General features: G+C 44.2%; 1 protein-coding gene and 1 long non-coding RNA gene across 3 annotated transcripts; both read right to left on the reverse strand.

Annotated features, from left to right (window-relative positions):
• Positions 1 to 1,403: 1,403 nt before the first annotated feature.
• Positions 1,404 to 5,630, reverse strand: LOC139790758 (uncharacterized). 2 transcript variants are annotated; one of them, XR_011723620.1, is made up of 4 exons: positions 5,554 to 5,630; positions 2,951 to 3,166; positions 2,356 to 2,401; positions 1,404 to 1,526 (listed from the first exon to the last, which is right to left on the reverse strand). It is a non-coding gene; the product is annotated as an uncharacterized lncRNA (long non-coding RNA). The 2 variants fall into 2 exon arrangements; XR_011723619.1 differs by having other exon boundaries at positions 2,338 to 2,401.
• A 900-nt stretch (positions 5,631 to 6,530) lies between these two features.
• On the reverse strand, positions 6,531 to 21,497 carry LOC139790749 (ankyrin repeat domain-containing protein 26-like). The gene is made up of 15 exons (XM_071732605.1): positions 21,448 to 21,497; positions 21,228 to 21,334; positions 20,679 to 20,816; positions 19,982 to 20,211; positions 18,990 to 19,023; positions 18,841 to 18,910; positions 18,543 to 18,584; positions 17,891 to 18,035; positions 16,072 to 16,157; positions 15,168 to 15,419; positions 14,380 to 14,532; positions 12,310 to 12,482; positions 12,085 to 12,169; positions 11,388 to 11,602; positions 6,531 to 6,960 (listed from the first exon to the last, which is right to left on the reverse strand). Exons 3-15 carry the CDS (start codon positions 20,804 to 20,806, stop codon positions 6,735 to 6,737), a joined length of 1,839 nt encoding a protein of 612 aa, XP_071588706.1. The 5' UTR covers positions 20,807 to 20,816; positions 21,228 to 21,334; positions 21,448 to 21,497; the 3' UTR covers positions 6,531 to 6,734.
• Positions 21,498 to 21,535: the final 38 nt, after the last annotated feature.

Below are 21,535 nucleotides of genomic sequence, written 5' to 3' on the forward strand. Positions count from 1 at the left end.
GGAGGAGAAAGAAGGAAGGTGAGTGGGGAATGGGAGGGAGGAAGGGAGAGGAAGAGGGAGGAAAGGGAAGAAAGGGAAAGGAGGAAAATGAGAGAAAAGGGGAAAAAAGGAAGAGAAAGAAAAAGCAAAGAGAAAAAAAAAAAAAAACAAAAATATAAAAAAAAAGAGCAAAAAGAAGGGGAAGGAAGAGGAAAGGGAAGAGGAGAAAGGGGAAGAGAAAAAGGGGAAGGAAGAGAAAAAAGGGGATGGAGAAAGAGAAAGGAGGAAAGGAGAAGGGGGGAAGGGGGGAAGAAAAGAAGCGGGGAAGAGGGGGAAGAGGGGGAAGAGGGGGAAGAGGGGGAAGAGGGGGAAGAGGGGGAAGAGAGGGAGGAGGGGGAGGAGGGGGAGGAGGGGAAGGAGGAAAAAGGGGGAGTGGGGAGGGGGGGAGAGGGGGAGGAGGGGGAAGGGGGGAAGGGGGAAAGGGGGAAAGGGGGAAAGGGGGAAAGGGGGAAAGGGGGAAGGGGGGAAGGGGGGAAGGGGGGAAGGGGGGAAAGGGAGAAAGGAAGAAAGGGAGAAAGGGAGAAAGGGGAAAAGGAGAGAAGGGGAAAAGGAGAGAAGGGGAAAAGGAGAAAAGGGGAAAAGGAGAAAAGGGGAAAGTTGGGGGGGGAGGGGAGGGCAGGGTAAGGCATGTAAGGGAATGGGCAGGGAGGGGTGGGGGAGGGAAAGGAGAATGGGTGGGGGGGAATGGAAGGGGGGGAATGGGAGGGGGGTAATGGGAGGGGAAGGGGAAAGAGGAAAGAGGAAGGGAAAAGGGGAAGGAGAAAGGGGAAGCAGAAAGGAGACGGAGAAAGGGGACGGAGAAAGAGAAAGAGGGAAAGAGGGAAAAGGGGGGAAAGGAGGAAAAGGGGGGAAAAAAGGGGAAAAAGGGGAAAAAGGGGGAAAAGGGGGAAAAGGGGGAAAAGGGGGAAAAGGGGGGAAAGGGGGGAAGGGGGGAAGGGGGGAAGGGGGGAAAGGGGGGAAAAAGGGGAAAGAGGGGAAAGAGGGGAAAGAGGGGAAAGAGGGGAAAGGGGGGAAAAAAGGGAAAAAGGGGAAAAGGGGAAAAGGGGGGAAAGGGGGAAAAGGGGAAAGGGAGAAGGGGGAAAGAGGGAAAAATGTGGAAAAGGGGACTGCGAAAAGGTGGATAAGGGGAAAAGGGGGAAAAGGGGAAAAGTGGGAAAGGAGAGAGGGAGGGGACTACACAGGAATGGAGAGGAGAGGGGGAAGAAGGGGGAAGAAAGGGGAGAGGGAGGGAGAGGGAGGGAGAGGAGAGGGAGAGGGAAAAGGGAAGGGGGAGGGGAGGGAAGACAATGGGAGAGGAGGGAAAAGGGAAGGGGGAGAGGGAGAGGACTACGCATCAAAAAACCACCAGGGAAGGCCAACAGGGCTGTCATCCATCCAACAGACTCAGAACATTTATTCAGACTGACAGAAACATATTTTCATGTCTTCTGATCCATCACAAGATATGGAACAAGCTCCCAAAGATGTAGTTGAAAGTTCATCAGTGTCTGGGAAGAAAAGAGACAAGATTCCTGACGTTACTTTTACAGGAGAGAGGGGCAAAGAGGTCACTGTCAGAACATTACGGCTACGAAGCCAGAGCTGAACACTCTCTGTGATTAAAAGCAGACAGCAACAGAAGGAAATTGGCTCAGGGGCTTCCTGCTTTGAAACAGCACCAGTCACTGCAAAGCTGTGACTCTGGAGTAATCATTACAAAATAGGTGCAATTCCTCCTGGGACATCTGGCCTCATGTCACAGAACATGTTTGATGCCATGGATGACAAACATTCAACTCCCCTGACAGTTGCCTGAACACTACTGAGTGATCTTTCTCCGAAGAAAGGAGAATTTTTGTCACTGATTAGCCTCTTCTTGCCTATTCAAATAAAAAGACTGAAACAGAGGAGCTACAAACACAAGCAATGAGTAAAGGGCAGCAAAGACCAAGAACTGACAGCAGGGGGTGTGTTATGGGTCAGTGCTGAAGGCAATCACTGGACAAGGGAGGAGAAGTGATGGCTGAAGTCTGTGAAACTCTGTGTAGGGCTCCTTTTATGTTTGTGATTCAGGATTAACTCCAGTGAAAGGTGACTTCAGCTTTAGCCAAGTGTACCTGTGTGGAGGAAATAGGTCAGTTTCCTTTGTGCTGGTTTTGGGTTTTTTTTCAGGCAGCTGCTTAAAGCTCTACAGAGCAGAAACTTGCCATGTTCAAGTAAGTGTAAAGCTAGCAGAAAAAACCCTGTGCTTAGCACAGGAACTAAACAGCTTTCAAGATGTTGTTTTCAAGAGTTAGGAGCAGTCATCTTTTTACTTACTCTAACATGACACATTACCATGTCCAGGTTCTTCAGAGACAAATTCATCCAGGATCCACTTGTACTAGAATCATACAGAAAACACACCATTAACATGAGTGCAATATTAAACGTCTAAAACACTCTTCAAGTCCACACAAAACCAGGCAGTAACTCCAAGGGCCAAAGAAATGAGGCCATAAACCAGCAGAGGGGAGGGAAGGGCCCTCTCTCCAGGACTAAAGGGAGAGCAGTGACCAAATTCACAGCTTCTCCAGGAGAACCCCATAAAAACCCAAATGCCTCCTACACAGTGGATCTCCCACAATGAAGTATAAAGTGAGATTTATTGCAGATTTATTTATTATAGTCATACATCCGAGATAAGAAAATTTAATTTGAAGCTTAGCTGGAACCATCCTATGGCATCATCTTTGGTTTCTGGGCACTCTTGGAAAACAACCTCAAAACCCAAACTTTTCACCCCTAGCACACCTAGATGTTGTGTTGGGATGAGGAGGAGACACACCATGGGTAATCCCTGCAAATGAGTTGTAAGTTTAGGCTAAAAAGCACAACCTTGCATACAGATGCTCTTCAGCAGTAGCTGAGGATGGGATTTCAAAATGTTTACCTTGTCTGCAGAAGAGGAAATCCTGTTCATCAAGGATTCTGCTCCTATGGGTGAGCTGGGGATGCTTCCTACTGGACTTCTGTTCAGAATCAGACTGGTGCCAGGATGTCCCAGATGAGTTGAATGGTGAACTGGATTTGCAGCCACTTCCACGCGTGTTCTTTTCTCTTCCACGAAGCCTTCTGTTGGCTTTTCCTTTTTTTTTTTTCATCAGTTCTGAAACACAAAGACACAAAGAATTATCTCTGGCAGGAACAGATTAGGAATGACCAAACCCGTTTGACCTGAAGGGTTCTGGGGAGCCTGTATCATAGCAGTCAAACCTGAAAGAGTTACCAAGACTTGGGGCTGCTCAGCACTAAAGCTTCAAAGCAATCAGTGAATGGAGTTTGCTCTGGAATTCTGGGACAACTTCATGTACCTTGGATTTAACCTCTCCCAATTCCTTTTCCAAGCCCAGGTTGGCTTCCTCCAGGTTCCTGCAGCGCCTCGTAGCAACTTCCAGTGAACTTCTGCCACAGAGAGCTTTCCAATGTCAGCTCTCTGACATTGCCCTGATGAAATGGTTATAAGAAAAGTTATGAAAAAAGCATGAAAAAAGTTATAAGAACATGAATTCTGTCTTTTAACTTATTTGATTATACAGTTACAACTGTCTTGAATTCAAAAAGTAGGAAAATTTTGCCTGCCACCAGCAGTCAGCACCTCCAAACTATCAGCAGCAGCTCATGGAGATTTCTGTTTTCTAATACATTAAAAAATAATATATGTTATAGATAATGTTATACTTTTTGAACAATACACCACCATACACTGAATCATGTTATTTTTTTTAACAAAACTCAAAGCAATCTGTTTGATGCAAGAGCCATAGTTTGACTGCAGATATTACTCTGGTGACTAAAGGCAGGACTTTGTATGAGATGGTTCTTTGGTCTCTTTCAACATTCTACAAAGAATTAAACCAATACATTAAGTTAAATTAATATTGCTTACATTAAATGAATACATTAAATTAATACCAAGGTAATTTTAGAGTAACAACTTTCATAAATCTGGACAGTCCCTCCTTTCCTCCAGCCACCCACAGAACTACCATCTCCCAAAGGAACCTGGTATTTTGGCACTAGAAATACAAAGTGATTCACAGGGGAAAACCATTGACAGCACTCCTGGAGTTCTTCCCCCTCTTCCCTCTTAAAGAAACTGAAAAATGAAGAATAAGGTGGTTATCTGACACATGCAGGTATTCACCTCACTCAATCACTCCGGGGTTCAGACGAAGAAAGAAATGGAATTTTAAAGCACTGTTCACATCACTATTCACAGACAGTGTCTAATTACTCAACAGGACTAGTTCCTGTTTTCCAGAAAATAAAAATTAACAAAATGGGTATAGAACTTTTCAACCTTTAAACCCTCTGCCTGGGACTGGTGGAATTTGCAGAAAAAAACTTTAACATTCTAATCAGTCTTCTGACCAGTTAATTAGCCTAACACAGCCACAAAGAAGAAATTTAAAGATTGCTGCACATCACAAAACAGAGAAGAGAAAGCTTAGTGGCTGAAATTGACTTTTTTGAGGAACAGGCAGGTCCCAAAAGACAGAATGCAGTCATGAACAGCAAAACACTGCTCAGAGCCCTCAACGTTGCAAAAAGTGTGTCCTTTACCTCCCTTTTTTTTAGTTTTTCAGCCTCATAGTTTAAGACCAGCACACTTGGCCTTTAATTCCTTGCTCATTTTTTCCAGCGTGGAAACTTGCTTTTCAGCAGAGTTTGTGGAAAATGTCATTAAAGCATCCCTGTACAGCAGCTGATGGAAGCCAGCTGGCTTTCCCTCTGGAGCTGGGCCAATGCCTCCTATGGGGACAGAATCACAGAACCACAAAATCATTAAGGCTGGAAAAAACCTCTAGGATCCTCCAGTCCAACTGGGAAACCAACACCACTAAACCATGTCCCAAAAGTTGGAATAATGTGCTCCACTCTCCCCTGAGGTGTTACACAGGACTTCAGACCCTTCTGCCCAGCCCTGCCCCAGATGCCCAACACCAACATGCCTGCCCTATTCCCCTCAGAAATACCCTCAGAAACAAATCTTTTCAAACACTTCTTAGCATGGCCCAACACACATGTTTTGCAGATGCAGGGAAAGCATCAAAGGTCACCAAATTCCAAGGTTTTTTTTGCATGAGTTTTCTCTTACAAAGAGGAAGACCAAGTATGTTTAGTCACACACATCAGCCTTTTACAGACAAATCTCCTTCTTCACTTCAACGCGTATTTTGTATGGGGGAAAAAAAAATGCATTTGACTGCATTGTTTGCAGGAACAACATAGCCCAGCTGGAAATAAAGCAGCAGGAAATACCCAGCATCGTGGAAAAGATTTTTCCCCATCCTTAGAAAACTGTACCTAACTTCAGACAGAAACACCACCTTCCTCTGAATGACTCCGCCATCACCATTAGTCACTTTCTGCTAATTTTCTTTACCTTATTTTATAACTTACTCTATAATTGACTCTGTAATTACTCTCCATTTACTCTATAATGTTACTTAGCAGTCTGGACTCTAATTCAAAATATTTGGCTTCACATACCTGCACCCCAGAGTTGTCAGAGGCTTCCTATAGGCTTTTTTTTTTTTTTTTTTTGCTGGTCATGACACATGGAAAGTTCGCCTCCAGAGAAAACCACTGTATTCTTCCAAGGATTTTTCCAGCAAAGCAGAGCAGAGTTATAGTTCAGTAGTGTGAGCAGTTTGACTTTTCTTTCTTCTTCTACAGGGTGCTGATGACTGCACCGTGGTGTTTTCATCAAAGCTGTTTCTCACTGCATCTTTTGGAAGACAGTGAAATTTTAGAGGTTCTCTTCTCTTTGTCAACAATTATTGGATCTCTCAGCTGTTTTCCTCAAAGCAATCTTTGGGGTTTTTTTTTAGGAGAACCCTGGGGATTCTTCAGAGGACTGCAGGATGCTCTTTTTAATGTGTTGCCAAAGCGCTTCAGGAGAGGGATCTATGGGATGATTTAAAAGTCCAGCTTGAAGGTTTACCTGGAGGCTGTTTCTCACTCTACCTTTTGGAAGACAGGGAAATTTTAGAGCTTCTCTTCTTTGTCAACAGTTCCGGGAGCTCTTGGGTGAGATTCCAATCTTTGGTTTTCTTTGAGGAGAACCCTGGGGATTCGCTTCGGGAGAGGGATCTATGGGATGATCTAAAAGTCCAGCTTGAAGGTTTACCTGGAAGCAGTTTCTCACTGTACCTTTTGAAGATGGTTCACTTTGAGCCTCCTCCCTGGGATGCCACCCCTCTTAGGTCTGGGCTTCAAGCAGAGGGTAAGTTTGCATGGCACAAGGCAGTGGTCTGTAGAACATTCTGCACCAGGCATCGCTCAGCTATGACGGACATCGCCAACATTTCTCTGGCACACTAAGACACAGTCAGTGAGGTGCCAGTGCTTGGATCCAGGATGCTTCCAGGTTGTTGGAAGAGAGTTTTGGGGATGGTGAGGTTCTGCTCAGCACAAAACTTCCCTGCAGGAACTTTCTGGGGGAGGCAGTGCAGGGTTGGTGTAGAATTTGACTTTTGACTTGGTCAGCTTGGAGGGTTGCAGCATAAATCCTGAGGAGAAGAACATGGGGCTTGTTGTGGAGTGGGAGGTGTAAGGAAATAACGTGATCAGTGACCCGACAGCAAATTTTTAAGTTTGGAGGCTTGGAATAGCTGTGAATAAAAGCATAATCCTCATCTATCAGCCCATCAGAGTCTTTCTGGGAAATATCAGCACTGCAATGAAGGAGAACTTTGATCAAATGAAGATTCCCACCAACTGGACTTAGATTCCTGTTCAGTGCCAAACTCTTTGCCAGGATGTCCCAGGTGAGTTGAAAGCTGAGCTGGACTTGGACCCAGAATTCTGCTCTCCAAGCTGCTTGTGACTGAAATGCTTCTTCTGATGCCCTTCTCATGGAGTGCAGTGTTGGCTTTTGGTAGTTCATCATCAGCTCTGAAAAAATTCAGACACATCCCAAGAATTCTCTCTGGCAGGAACACTTTGGCAGAGTTACTCATAGTCTCTGATTATTTGTTGAGTTCTGAAAAAAGGATTAGGAGTGACCCAACCCAGAATTTGACCTGAGGGGTTTTGGAGAGCTTATATATTAGCAATCAAACCAAGGACTTGGGACTTCTCAGCACGAGAGCTTCAAAGCTACCTGTGAATGCTCTGTGCTTCTTCCAAAACACAGAGAAAACCAACTCTGAGCTACCCTCCCTTTCCCATGGGGAGCTGAAACCTCAGACAAACTGATAAAATAGAAGCCAAAAAAAGACATTTTTTTTTTTTTCCTTCACAGAATCAAATTCTGTGCTCTGCAGGGCCTCTCCTTATTCAATAAGGGACATGAAATTCATCTTTTTTGCTATACATTCCCTTTGGAAACAGAATCCACGAAGAAAACCCTATTAATTCCATGATCATTGCTGTGACTCTTGGAACACTCAAGAGAAATTAAGAGAGTTCTAATGAAGGCAAAGTGTCTTAAGGAACTTTCCCCACAAATATGCCATCTCAGGCTTACAAACATAATGCTGACCAGGTGTAGAAGAGGAACCCCAGCAGGAAAACACAGGAGGAAAAAAGGAAACTCTTATTACCACTCCAAAAAGCCTGTACCTACCTTTCCAGTTCATTTTGTAACCATCTTCTCTTTGTCACTTCCTCCAGATACAGCTTTTCATATTTTTCCTTTAGAACAACGCTCTTTCTCAGGGTGTATTTGTATTTTTCAGGGTGTTCATCTCCACTTGCTGGTCCACTTTTGTGTTTCTCCTCCCATCCTGCCTGCCTTAGGCTCTTCTTTCAGCTGGCAAGAAAGTTTGTCGAGCTGTAGACAGAAAAAAACACACACAAGAAAAGGAACTCAGCAGAAGCCAAAAGAAGAAAAAATATTGGTAAAGGGCTGGGCACCCGGACTGGATTTATCATCTGCTGACCCAGTATTAAAATCAGAGTGAAACCAGGGGCTTCCTTTTAATCAAGAACACCTATAACATCATTTCTGATAGGATTCCTCAGGTTCCCAGCCCTTCTCCTGCAGTAGGCACCAAACTGGCAGCATTTTCCCCATTTTCCCATTTCCTGGAAAAGCACTGGAAAAGCTCATAGGAAGTCAAACACAGCCAAACCTCCTGGTTTCAGCACAAAAACCACCTCTCATGCTGTAGAGGAATTTTTACAACACACTCAAGCTTCGTTATGGCACTGAGAAACACACCATCTTTTTTTTCCCTCTACACTGAGAAATTTTTAAATATTAGTTCAGAAGATGGCTTTTACTGAAGGACAAAGATGTATTCTCCTCTTTAGGTGAAAGCTGCAGTCTGTTTTAAAAAATGCGCAGGAAATATCAGCCTTTTGTAAGGTCCCAATGGTCACCTACAGCTCTGTCCTTCTCTTCCCCCCTCCAGAAGCAAAATTTTCTGTATCTATTGAACATCAAACCTGATATCCTGTCAGTCATTAAAAGGGGAGGAAACTGGCGTGGTGGGCACTTGAAAGAGGCTCTAACAGAAGGAAGAACCTTGATTTATTTGACAGGAAAAGAGACAATGAATGCTTGAGAATAGGAGGTTCCATATAAATAAAAAGATTTTTTTTTTTTTTCCCTGTGAGGGTGACAGAGCACTGGCACAGGCTGGTCCCGTCCAACCCTTAATAATTTTCTGTGATTCTATTTAACTCTGCCTCGATGTAATCACCTTCCCTGTCATCCAAAATAACTCTTTCTCTTGGAAGACAAAAACTCAAGAAACTTTTGGCCTAATCATGAGCCCCTGCCAGGGCAGGGGACTTTTCTTTCATGCTACTCAAACAGTAATAACCACCTCAAAAAGCACTTTTTTGGGTGCCCAGGAGAAGGGAAAGGCTGGGCTGAAGCCAGGGTTTGAAACAAATTCCACTGGGCTGAAACCAGGGTTGAAACAAATTCCACAACATTTTCTGCATCACCTCACAGCGTCCTGCCCAGGGAAGCAATTGGAAAGCGTTAGGAAAGAGTAAGACAGTTTTTCCAGAAGAAAAAACTTTGGGCACACTCATCTACTGCTGCAGCACCATGGAAAGCCAAATCCATTCCAAAACACAGCTCAGAAAAAAAAACAAACAAAAAAATTAACAATGTGAAAAGAAGCCTTGGGAAAGAGTAAGAGTTTTTCCAGGAGAAAAAACACCACCACCACCAAAAAGCCTCACACAAATCAGAGCTCACCTTTGTGTTCATTTTAGCAACTTCATTGGCCATTTCAGAATAAACATCCTTTATTTCTTTCTTCAACTCATGCAGGGACATTCGCTCCCCAAATTCCCTTACCATCTGTTTAATGCTTGAGAAGCTCTCAGAGCTACAAAGCACATTTGAGAAGAAAACAATGAAGCAAAGGAACAACAAGCAGCCTTTTTCACATATTGTTGTGTAAACATTACAGAAATTTTGTCTTTAACAGAAATTACTGAGACAAAAATCCAGCATTCCTATGCCACACCTGGAGGCTCCAAATTTCACCTGTGGAAAAATTCAGATTTTCCCTGCAGGGAAACCTCCTTTGGCAGCTCTCATCTCATGGAGAGCAGAGTCTTGCTAGGACTAAGATGAGGATGGAATTTCCTCACCAACTCTTCTGCACACCCAGTTCTACATTCAAATTGAATTCAGCTTGAATTGTACTCAGGGATACGAACATGCCCCACCTCTCAGACTCTTCCTCCACTTCCATGTTTATTTCCAGCTCTCTGTCCAGATGCACTTGGAGAGGGCAGCTCAGCTCTTCCTTCTCTTTCTTTCTGTCACTCTCAGACTTTCAAAACAGAAAAAGCAGATGGCACACAGGGCACAGGACATGCACCTCATCTTCTCCCCTTAGCAGCTGCTCTACACCTCCACCTCTCAGCCAACTTCCACAGAAAGCCAAGGGACCCGATTCCTGAGAATATTTCATCACATTTCCCACCCAACAAGCCAATAGCTAACAATGGAAAGAGATGCCCCCACCCAAGCAAAGGCAAAGAGGTGATTTTGATTCACATCCTCTCTCCCTCTTGCTCTTCTCTCAGCCAAACTGCTCTAAATTTCTACTTCTATTTTTTCCTTATGCAGAAAAGGAGAAAAGGGAAAGACTGCCCCTTGGAAACTGGCAGCTCTTTCCTTTTTCCCAAGCATTAATTCACTTGCCCCCTTTTCTGCAAGGTTTTTAAGCTCCCACTGCCCTCAAAAACTCCTCAAAACCCTGAGTGCTCTTGGAAAAGAGAACAACCCTCAAAACCAAGACTCTTCACCCCTACCACACCTAGATGCGGAGTGTTGTGATGAGGAGGAGTTACACCATGAGTAATCACTACAAACGAGTTGTAACTTTAAGGTTAAAAAGCACAACTTGGCTTACAGATGCTAAGGGTGGGATTTCACATTTTTTACCTGAGCTGCATAATGGGTGCAAATGTTGTTCCCCAAGGATTCTGTTCCTGTGGGTGAACTTGGGAAGCTTCCTCCTAAACTTGAACTTAGAGAAAGAGTGTTCCCAGAATGTCCCAGACACTGCCCAGCACTGACATCCAGATCTTCACTGATGGAAAGGGAAAGAACAAGCTTCCCACAAAGCTTTCTTTTGGCTTTTCCTTGGTTTTCCTCAACTCTGAAAAAAATCAGAGACGTACCAAGAGTTATCTTTGGGAGTCACTTTGGCCCAGTTACCCTCCCCCCACCCTCCCAGGTCTTTGGTTATTATTCAACTTGTGAAAGTTGAAGGGATTAGGAGTGACCACACCCTGAACAGCTGAGGTTTTTTTTAGGATTTCTCAGCAGTCACATTTCCCACAAGGAGCAGCAACCAACACTTGAGACTTCTCAGCATGAGAGCTTCAAATCTGCGAATGCTCTGTGCTTACACAGTTTTTTCCAAAAGGCAGAGAACACCTGCGCAACAACACCCTTTCCCATGGAAAGTTCAAACCATAAGCCTCAAATGGAAGCCAGAAAAAAAAAATATTCACTTTCTTCCTTCATAGAATTAAATTCTGTTCTCTGTAGGGCACATCCTTATTCAAACAGTACAGGACATAAAATTCATGGTTTGGTTTTTTTTTGCCACTCACTGAATATAAGGAGGAAATTATTAGAGACTGGCAAAAAGGCTGACTGGTAAAGTACAATTAATTAAAAAAAAACCACCAACATTAATTCCACGATTAGTGGTGTTAGTCTTGGAATGCTCAAGAGATATTAAGACAGAGGGAGGCTTAAAGGAACCTTCCTCACAAATATGCCATCTCAGGCTTACAGATGTAATGCTGACCAGATGTAGAAGAGGAACCCTAGCAGGAAAACACAGGAGGAAAAAAGGAAACTCTTGTTACCACTCCAAAAAGCATGTACCTACCTTTCCAGTTCATTTTGTAACCATCTTCTCTTTTTCACTTCCTCCAGATACAGCTTTTCATATTTTTCCTTTAGGACAATGCTCTCTCTCAGGGTGTATTTCTCACTCTCTAATTCCTGTTTCAGGTCTCCCATTCTGCTGAGCAGCAGCTTTCTCTCTGCTTCGTGGTCGTGGGCTCTGATTTCTTCCATTCTGTCCTGGGAAGCTGCCTGCTCCTGAAGCAGGTAGCACACTTTTACCCACCACAAATTAAAAAGGGAACCTTTTTTTTTTCAACCTGCCCAATGTCGGGGGCACAGATTTACTCCTTGAGGCACTTGTGCATCCTCCAGCAACCAAGGGAGAACCCAGGAGCTACCACGGGGAAGAATTCTTCTTATTTAGAAAGAATCCCTCCCTCTCAGCACTTATTTATCCAAGCTGCTAAGGAAGGAACACTGTGGGACAGAACAGGATAGAGAAAAAGCTTCCTCAAAGAAGGAATTCCCCCACTCACCCTGCCACTTTGCTCTAGGGAAAGAATAACACAGAGAACACTTTCAGAAGCCCCTCTGCTCCTGGCCAGGATTTCAGAATCCCACAATTTGGAGAAGAGCTCTGAGATCACTGAGTCCAAACATCAACCCAGAAAAAAATAAAAATATTCCAAAGGCCCCACAGCAATTGGGAAAAAGACAGCAGTTTATGAGCAGCTTACCAGGGGTGAGCCTTGCAGAAGGGTTTCAATTGTACTGTTTTGCTGCACAACTGTGGCTTGCAGTCGGGCATTTTTAGCTTCAAGGCTTAAACAGAAACACAGTTCTTATTACAAGGAACCACCAGAGCACCAATTCTTAAAGAACAGCAGGCAAAGCACAAACAGAAGCATCTTCACCACCCCAGACAGCAGCAGACACCTTGGTCCCCTGTGCCACTCTCTCACCACTGTATCCGTCCCTCCAGGTGTTTCATTGCAATAGTTCTCCCAGAAGATGCCAACAGGAGGTCTTCCAGTCTCTGGAAACAATCTCTTTTTTCTCTTTCCTTATTTTCCAGAGCAATCTTCAAGTCACAAATTGAATGCTCATGCTGAAGATGTTCTTCCAACTCCTGCAGCTGTAAAAGAACAGCAAGATTCCACAGCACTCACCTGAGTTTTTATGCTGAAGAGCTCAGGGAATGCCTCTGTCTGCACATACCAACTACCCAAAGAGCTGTCAGTACATTTCATACCTTCCCTCCTCCTAGGAAATGAACACAAACCATGTAACTTTACACAATCTTCTCCACTGTAAGAACTGACACTTACCCTCCCACTCCTTTCAGGCACTCTCTGGATCCCTTCGCTTGCTCCCCCCCTTGAAAATAGCAATTAAAAAGTTCATCCTTCTCCTAAAGGGACGTCACATCCCCCTTGTATATCTATGGATATACCTATATTCATGCAGGGTAAGTTCCAGAAGCAATCAGAATTGGCAGCATGCTGATGGATGGAGTTAAACCCAGTGGTGGTCCCCAGGGTGGTCCCCAGGGCTCTGCACCAGTTCTCTTCAACATCTTTATCAGTGGATGAGGGGATTAGGTGCAAATGACACCAAATTGGGTGGGAGGCTTGATCTGATGAGGGCCGGGAAGCTCTGCTAGAGGGACCTGGGCTGTAGGAGATTCAACAAGGGGCAGGAGAAATATTTTCCCCAAAAGAGTTGTCAGGCACTGGAACCAGCGGCTGAGTCACAATCTCTACGGAGACTTCAAAGATGTGGGGATGTGGTGCTGAGGGACAGGACTGGGCTTAGCAGGACTGGGGGAACACTTGGACCTCATTTTAAAGATCTTTTCTAACCAAAAGAGTTCTTTGTTACAAGTAAGGGAAGCTCAGTGAGCAGCAAGAAGCCCAAATGCAGCATTACTGCAGACATTATTTCTATATAAATGCAGACATTGTTTCTATAGTAATGCAGACATTGTTTCTATAGAAACGCAGTCCGTTATTTCTACTGTCCTTCAGAAATCAGATAAAACTTTCTGGGCCAAACCACATGGAATAAGTGACAGACACCTCAGTCTCTTTTGCAGAGCACTTTACCACATACAAACCTTGGACTGTGTCAAAGACAAAGATACCAAGTGTCCTGGTTTGGGCCAGGATAAAGGGGATTTTTTGTCTTGTACTTTTGCTTTCAGTTCAGTCTCTTGTAAGTAGTTACACTTGCTGAAATTAACAGCAAGTTTCTCAGACAGTGTCTGCTTCTGGGACTGATAACACTTGATTTTTATAGTTAAAGCAGAACCAACGCCACTGCTCAGCTCTGAGGAACGTTTTACCCTCCAAGAGGAATAAAGAGGTCCCACCTTCAGCCCTCCTTTGGGGAGGAACAGACAAGATAGATGCCAGAACTGACCAAACAGAGGATTCCATCCCATACACCTCATACTCAGGGTAAATTTGAGGGATCACGAGGGCCAAGCCAGCTTCCTGCCCTTCCTGCCTTTCCTGCTTCCCCTTGTTCACCCGTCCCTGTTTCCTTCAGCATCCTGGGAGGATTCCATCTGTTCCTCTGCCTGTGGTCCTGCTCCGTGCCAGCCTGAATCTCTGTGTTCCTGCCTCCAGCTCCCAAGCACTGCTGAGTCCAGGAGTCCAGGCTGGACTTTCCCAGGGCCGCCCTGCAGCCTCGGTGGTGACGTGAGAGTTATTGGGGCAGAGGGGGTGAAGGAACGTGGTATCAATTTTCCTGTCTATTTGTATATATTTTGTAATTTTTCCTCTTTATCATTACTGTTTCATTAAAGCTGTGTAGTTTAGTTCCCAACCCATCAGTCTCTCTCCCTTATTCTCTCTCCTTTCTTTATAAAGGAGGGGAGGGAGGATTAATAGTGAGCATCTGTGATTTCAGTTTAATTGCTGGGCCAGTGTTAAACCCTGACACTACGTTTGTAAAAAGCTGTGATTCCTCCACACATCATCCCCCCCCTAGCACTAGGAAGTTTATTCTAGATTCTAAACTTTCTGTACCTTGGATTTATTTTCTGCCAATTCCTTCTTCAAGCCCAGCGTGGCCTCCTCCAGGTTCCTTCTGTAGCACGTGGCGACATCAAGCGAAGCTTCTACCATGGAGAGCTTTTTCAGAGCATCAGCAAGCTCCTGTTGCAGTACTCTGATCTTGCACTAATGAATATGAGCATGAGGAAAATTATAAGACCATTAATTCTGTCTTTAATTTGTTGATTTATACAATTAGACCTTGTCTTGAACTCAAAAAGCAGGAAAAATCTGCCTGCTGTCGGTAGCCAAATGCTGAGCACCTCAACTACCAAGAGCTCCTCAGGAGGATTTGAATAAAAAAAAAAAACAACCTCAAGTACTACTCTTCTTGAGCCATACACAAGCATGTGTATGTTAGTTTGGTACTAAGAATACAAAGTGATTCACAGAGTAAAATGACTGACAGCACTGCTGGATTTCTTTCCCCTCTTTCCATCTTAAAGAAATGAAATCATTGCTCTGCCTGAGGCTGTGGAATGCTCTGCAGAAGAGCACGTTTCCTACTTGTTTTTTGCAGAAAAACTTTAACTGAGGTCCTCAAGAGTCTTCTGTGCAGTTCTTGGTCTTTCACAGAGCCACAAAGAACAAAGAAATTTAAATATTGCCACGCACCATAAAATAGAGAAGAGAAAGCTTAGGTTGGTGTCTGAAGTTGACTTTCTAAGGAACAGCCAGGTCCCTTAGAAGCCCCAAAACTCAGAAATTAACCCCAAAATACTGCTAATAGTCTTAAGCACTGCTAATACTGTATACTTCACCTGTGCTTCTACTTTGTCAACCTCACATCTAAAGACCTGTTTCCTTAAGACATTGCAGTTTTCGTATAGCTCCTTGTTTTTCTCTTCCAACAAATAAACTTTCTGCTCAGTATCAGCCTTGAGATTCTTGAAAATGTCATTAAAGAAGTCCTGAGCAACAGTCACTACACTTTCTTGGGTGAGCTGCTGCTTCCTGTCTTCCAGTTGCTGGCGGAGTAAGAGGTTTTCCCTCTGGGCCTGGGCCAATTGTTCCTACGTGGACAGAGTCATAAAACCCCAGAATCATTAAGGTTTGAAAAAACCTCCAGGATCCTCAAGTCCAACCACCCACCACCATGCCCACCAAACCATGCCCCAAATTCCAAGTAATTTGCTCCACTTGAGCTCTTACAGAAAACTCCAGAGGATGCCAGCCTTAATCCCACTGCAAAAAAATTCCTTTTTTCAAACACTTCTTAACATGGCCAAACCCACACATGTTTTGCAGAGGTAGAGAAAGCATCAGAAAGGTGGCCAAAATTCAAGGCTTTTTCTCTCAAAAAGAAAAAGCCACGTTTCATCCAACAGATCAGCATGTTACTGAAAATTCTCCCTTTTCACTTGAATATGCATTTTGCAGGGGAAAAGATGCTTTTGACTGTATTGTTTGTTTGCACAGCACAACAGGAAAAATAATGGTAAAAAAACTGAAGGAAACCAGCTGGAAACAAAGCAGCAAAAGAAAAAATATCCAACATCATGACAAGGATTTTACACCATAGGAAGACTGGATCCAGATTCACTTCAGACTCACTCTTCCTCTCCAGGACTCTCCCTTCATTATCCACTTACCGTTTTTTCACCATAGCTTTTAATACAATTTTACAGTTAAGATTCTAATTCAAAAATATTTGGCTTTCCATACCTGCACCACTGAGTTTTCAATGGCATCCTTGATAACTTCTTTTTCAGCTGCTGCTGCTATCTGGGAGGTACAGCCAGAGTGCTCACCTACAGTGAAAAACAGATTTTTATAAACAGCATGACTTCATACTACTTATTTACACCTAGAGTGCATCTTTAATGGTTGTGAGAAAAGGCTGAGAACAAAATAAAACACCCTCTAAAATTTGTGAGCTGCTGGAGTGAATCATTTTATCACAATAGCAACTTCACGTGCACCTCTGTGAGTTCCTTTCTTCTGGAGCAACTTTCATTTTAATGGAAAAAAGAAAGATTCTGGATTAAGGGCCAGAAATGCACCACTCCTGTTACTCCGAGGTCCATGATCTCTCACTCACCCTGTAACGGGGTTTCAGCTTTTCCTGGTGGCAAAGGAACATTTGTAGATAACACCACTGAAGGCACAACAGAGACTGGCATAAATTATCAGTATCAAGATGCTAGGAGGAAGCAAACACTGAGCTCCTATACAAGGAACCTCCACCACTTGGAGAGCAACACCTTTTATATTATAAAACATCATTTAATAATGATAGAGAAAGAATTGCATCACTGTTTCCCAGCTCCTTTCTCTCACCAGTGACGTCTCTTGAAGCTGCCTTGGGGATTTCAGAGTCAACATGAAAAACATGGTGCTTCACAATCCAGGCAGCTGGAGCTTTTTTCTCTTCACTTTTGCCTCCCTCCTCCTGCTTTACTTCCTCTACAGGTGACTCTTCCTAAAAGAAATCAAGGAAAAGAAGATATAAAAGGGGAAGAAGCAAGCATCTTCTTTGCCTTTCAATGACTACTTGAAAAAGGTTTTCTTATGGAAAAGAAAAAAGGGAAAAATTGTTGAGCTTTGATTTACAAGGCCTTCAGCTTTTCCATGGAAATCTGGAGGAGCAGAAAGGAATTCCTCCTGTCCTCAGTCTCAGCCCTGCTCCTGCACAGCCCCTGAGAAGCCCTCCCCCACTTCAGCCCAGCTTCATTCCAATTCCAGCAAGCTCTCAGGTGCTCCTGGATCTCCCTCCTACCCTCCCCAGCCCCCCCATGGCAACCTCCCTGTCCTTCACACAAAGTACCTCAGAATCCCAGGGAGAAGAATCCTCATCTTCCTGTTCCTTTGCTTCCAGGGCTGCTGGGGCACCTACACCCCAGGGAAGAAGAGAGACTTTGCTATCACTTCCCACTGACACAAAGACACAAAACACCCTTTTTATTTCAGGGGATGGACATCTAAATCTCCAGCAGATGAACACAAGGCTCAGGCTGGGTGGCTTCCTAGGCTGCTCAGACCACTTGCAGGGCTCTCCTTTAAGCCACCCCATGAGGTCTAAATCCTGAAGGATGCACTTTTTGGGAAAATGTGGATGCAAAGAAAAAGGGGCGAGGAGCTGGAGACCAGAGAGGAAACCCAAGCACCCAGAAGACAGCAACTCCTGGTTCCAGCTGGGCTCTGACTGCTCACATGATGCCAAATCAGCCTCATGGGGAAATTCAGACAGAAAAGCACAAGATTCCCACATCTCAAGACAAGGAACTAAAAGGAGCGAAAGCTGCTGAATCAGGGGAGGTTTAGGTTACACATCAGAAAATTTTTGGCAGCCAGAGGGCAGCTGAGCAGTGGAAGAAGCTCCCCAGGGAAGTGGTGACAGCACCAAACCTGCCAGAGCTCCAGAAGTGTTTTGGATGAAGCTCTCAGGTGTGATTCTGGGGGTGCCCAAAGACAAAGGGACAGGAGTTGGACCTGATGGGTCCCTTCCAACTTCTGATTCTATTTCCTAACTCAGTTCTCTCACCAGTGCTGACTTCTAAAGGTGCCTTGGGGACTTGAAGGCCACCATTGCCAACAGACTTCTTCGCATTCTCAGATGCTGCAGGGCTTTGCAGGTCACCATTGCCTCCCGTCTCCTCCTTCTTCTGCTTTTCTTTCAGGTCTGGTAACTTTTAGGAAAAGAGTTCAACGGAAAGAAGATTTTTAAAAGGGCAGAAGCAAGCATCTTCTTTGCCTTTAAATGACTCCTTGAAAAAGGCTTTTTTATTGAAAAGAAAAAAGGGAAACTTTGCTGAGCTTTCATTTACAAGGCGTTCAGCTTTTCCATGGAAATCTGGAGGAGCAGAAAGGATTTCTTGCTGTCCGCAGTCTCAGCCCTGCTTCTTCACAGCCCCTGAGAAGCCCTTCCCCACTTCAGCCCAGCTTCATTTCAGTTACAGTAAAATTCAGCTATAGTAAAATTCAGCTCTCAAAGTTTCAGAATTCTTACTTGCAAGGAACTCTCAGCATCACCAGACTCACTGCACAAATCAGCCTCTGCATTATCCCTAAATTTCAAACATCACAGCAGAAAAATGCATTATTTCTATTTAAATCAGTGCAGGAAAATGGAATCATCTTAAAACTAAAGATGCTGGCTGGCATCTCCAGCATTAGTGAGTGGGTTGAGCCGCCACACTCAAGTTCCCCATCACTGCAGAATCCCCCTGCAACAGATGCTGATCCAAATGAACAGGAAGAAATAAAATAATGTGACTGTGTACCTATGACTTTTGGCCCCAAACCACAAATCTACTGCTTTCTCTGCCACAGCTACAGGTTTTTCAGCAAAATCTGACAGCAGAAGAAAGGCCAGAGATGGCTTCTAAGAAGAAAAAAATGCTGGCTGGAACTTCTGTTTCTTTCAGTCCCAGAGAAAACTTGCCTTCAAGAGATTTATTTTTCAAGGACACTTCTCCTGTAAATGCACCATACCTTAGGGGTAAAAAGGAGTGAATCTTCAGAATCTTTCCAAGTGATATCATTCATCTCAGTCTCAGAGCTCCTTAAAAAACAAAGCAAAATCAGTGCTGTGTCTCTAAAATCACCCCTCAAGCAAATGGTAGGGGTTTGTAAAGTCTCACCTTATTGAGCCTCCTTCACAAAGGTTTTCTGTGGCTGTTCAAAGATTAAATGACATGCTGACATTAGATTTGAAATGCCAGCAATTAAACAGTACACTTTAAAAACCTCAAAGAACAACAGGTCGCTGTCTAGAGTCTGAGGTGACAACATTTCATTTATATTAAAAAATGACTTCTTTAGGATCCTTCTAGGGCTCTGTGTTCTCCTAAGCATAGACTGGATTTTAAACACTCTCTGAAGGAGCTGGGTGTTTGATCACAAAGCAGTGTAATTTTTTTATTAAAAAAATCACTGAGGGTGGAAAAAAAAAAAGCATCATTTCTGTTGTAAATCAAACTATGTTCCAGAAGAGACAGTACACACAGGCACTGCATTGCTTGTTGCTAACAGTGACTTTTCTGAGACAATTTTTCCTCAAATTTCCAATTTGAGGGATCACGAGGGTCAAACCCCTTCCTGCCTTTCCTGCTTCCCCTCTCCCGGTTTGCTTCAGCATCCTGGGAGGATTCCATCCGTTCCTCTGCCTATGGTCCTGACCCATTCCAGCCTGGATCTGTGTGTTCCTGCCTCCAGCTCCCAACTGCTGCTGAGTCCAGGATTCCAGCCTGGACTTTCCGAGGGCTGCCCCGCAGCCTCGGTGGTGACGTGAGAGTTACTGGGGGAGAGGTGGGAGGAACGTGGTATCAATTTTCCTGTATCTTTGTATATATTTAGTAATTTTTTCTATTTATCATTACTGTTTCATTAAAGCTGTGTAGTTTAGTTTCCACCCCATAACTCCCTTATTCTCTCTCCTTTCTTCATCAGGGAGGGGAATTACTAGTGAGCTTCTGTTATTTCAGTTTAATTGCTGGGCCAATGTTAAACCCTGCCAACAAATCACAGGTGCCCTGACAAGGCCAAAAAGTAACAAATCAGCACGTTCCCAAACCACCTCAAGAAAAGGCCACATCATTTTCCTCTTGAGCTCCTCCATAGTTAAGGATCCTACCTCCTCTGTCCACAGCAGGTGCACCCCAAAAAACTGGAGCAGCTCCTGCCTGCTCAGGAGTGATGACTATGCTGGGATCTTCTGTATCACACGCAGGAGCTTCTCCTCTGTTCTCCTGGTCTGGTTTTTCTTTTATCCCTCCAGCAGCTCCTGCCTGTTCGGGAGATCCAAGTGCATCCCCTGCAGGAGCTTCTGCTGTGTCCTCCAGTTTTGCCAGGTACTGACTTACACTGGACAGAGAAAGAGAGGAAATAAAATTGGTAAAAAGAACCACATGCTGGCACAACAGTTAACACCAATTTATTACCACCCCCCTCCCCCCCCTGCAAATATTTATAAAAATTCATAAACTCCTCAGTATTTGTTAGGGGTAATACACACAGAACTCACTCCAGCATTCCCTGCAGTCACATTCGCCCTATAAATGCACATTCCCACCTTCCAAGTAATTAACTCCTGCTCAGAACATTTTTTCAGCCTGCCTTTTAGGCACACATAACCACCTGAGATAATCTCAGTTCTAACCAAACACCAGGTGACAGAATTGCTCTGGTTACCCCCCCTTCCACCCTCCCAAAGGAAGATAAAAAGGGAATAGGGAAGAGAGACTTTAAGGTGTGAAAATAAGACTGGAAGAGGTTTACTGGAAGAGGAAGAGACCACACCATTTATTCTAATCATAAAGTTCAAAGTTTACCGTAAATGGCCATGAAGATCAGCATAATCCACAGCTATCCTCCCATCTTTGTCTTCATGGGAAATATTGGCACCGTGAGAAAGGAGAACTTTGACCAAATACATCTCCCCAACAGAAGCAGCAATCATGAGTGGGGTTCTGAAAGATTCAAAACATGCAATGCCATGGATCATTTGACACAGACACAGTCATTATTTTCATTCCTGCTTGCTCTCAGAAGTATTTTCTCCATTCCTTTACAATGAACACATTTGGATAAACACTCAAGGAGCAAACCAAAGTCTTTGCTTTCCTGGACCCCCCTCCTCCTTCCTGGACCCCCTCCTCCTTCTGGGCCCCCTCCTCCTTCCTGGACCCCCCTCCTTATCCTGGATCCCCTCCTTCTTCCTGGACCCCCTCCTATTCCTGGATACCCTCTTATTACTGGACCCCCTCTTATTCATGGATCCCCTCCTCCTTCTGGATCCCCTTCTCTTCCTGGATCCCCTCCTCCTCCTGGACCCCCTCCTTCTTCCAGCCCCCCCTCCTTCTCCTGGATAAACCCCTTACCTTTCATGCTCATCTCGAGCATGCACATCAGCTCCTGCTTTCAGGAGATCTTCTAATATCACCTCATGTTTTTCAGTGATAGCAAGAGTTAGTGGGGTACAGCCCTTCTGAAAAGTCAGAGAAATGCATCATGTAAATAATCAAAGTAAAAAAAAAATAATCTGTAAAAATTTTGATGCAACGTTCTGAAAGGACTTCTTGAAGAAATAGAAACATTTACCTTATTCTTGGCATCCAGTTTGGCACCATGCTTGATTAACTGCCTCACGAGGTTTTTATGATGAGCCAGGATGGCCAACTGGAGGGCA

This window comes from Heliangelus exortis, unplaced genomic scaffold (genome assembly GCF_036169615.1).
Source record: "Heliangelus exortis unplaced genomic scaffold, bHelExo1.hap1 Scaffold_135, whole genome shotgun sequence".
NCBI classification, from domain to species: Eukaryota; Metazoa; Chordata; class Aves; order Apodiformes; family Trochilidae; genus Heliangelus; species Heliangelus exortis.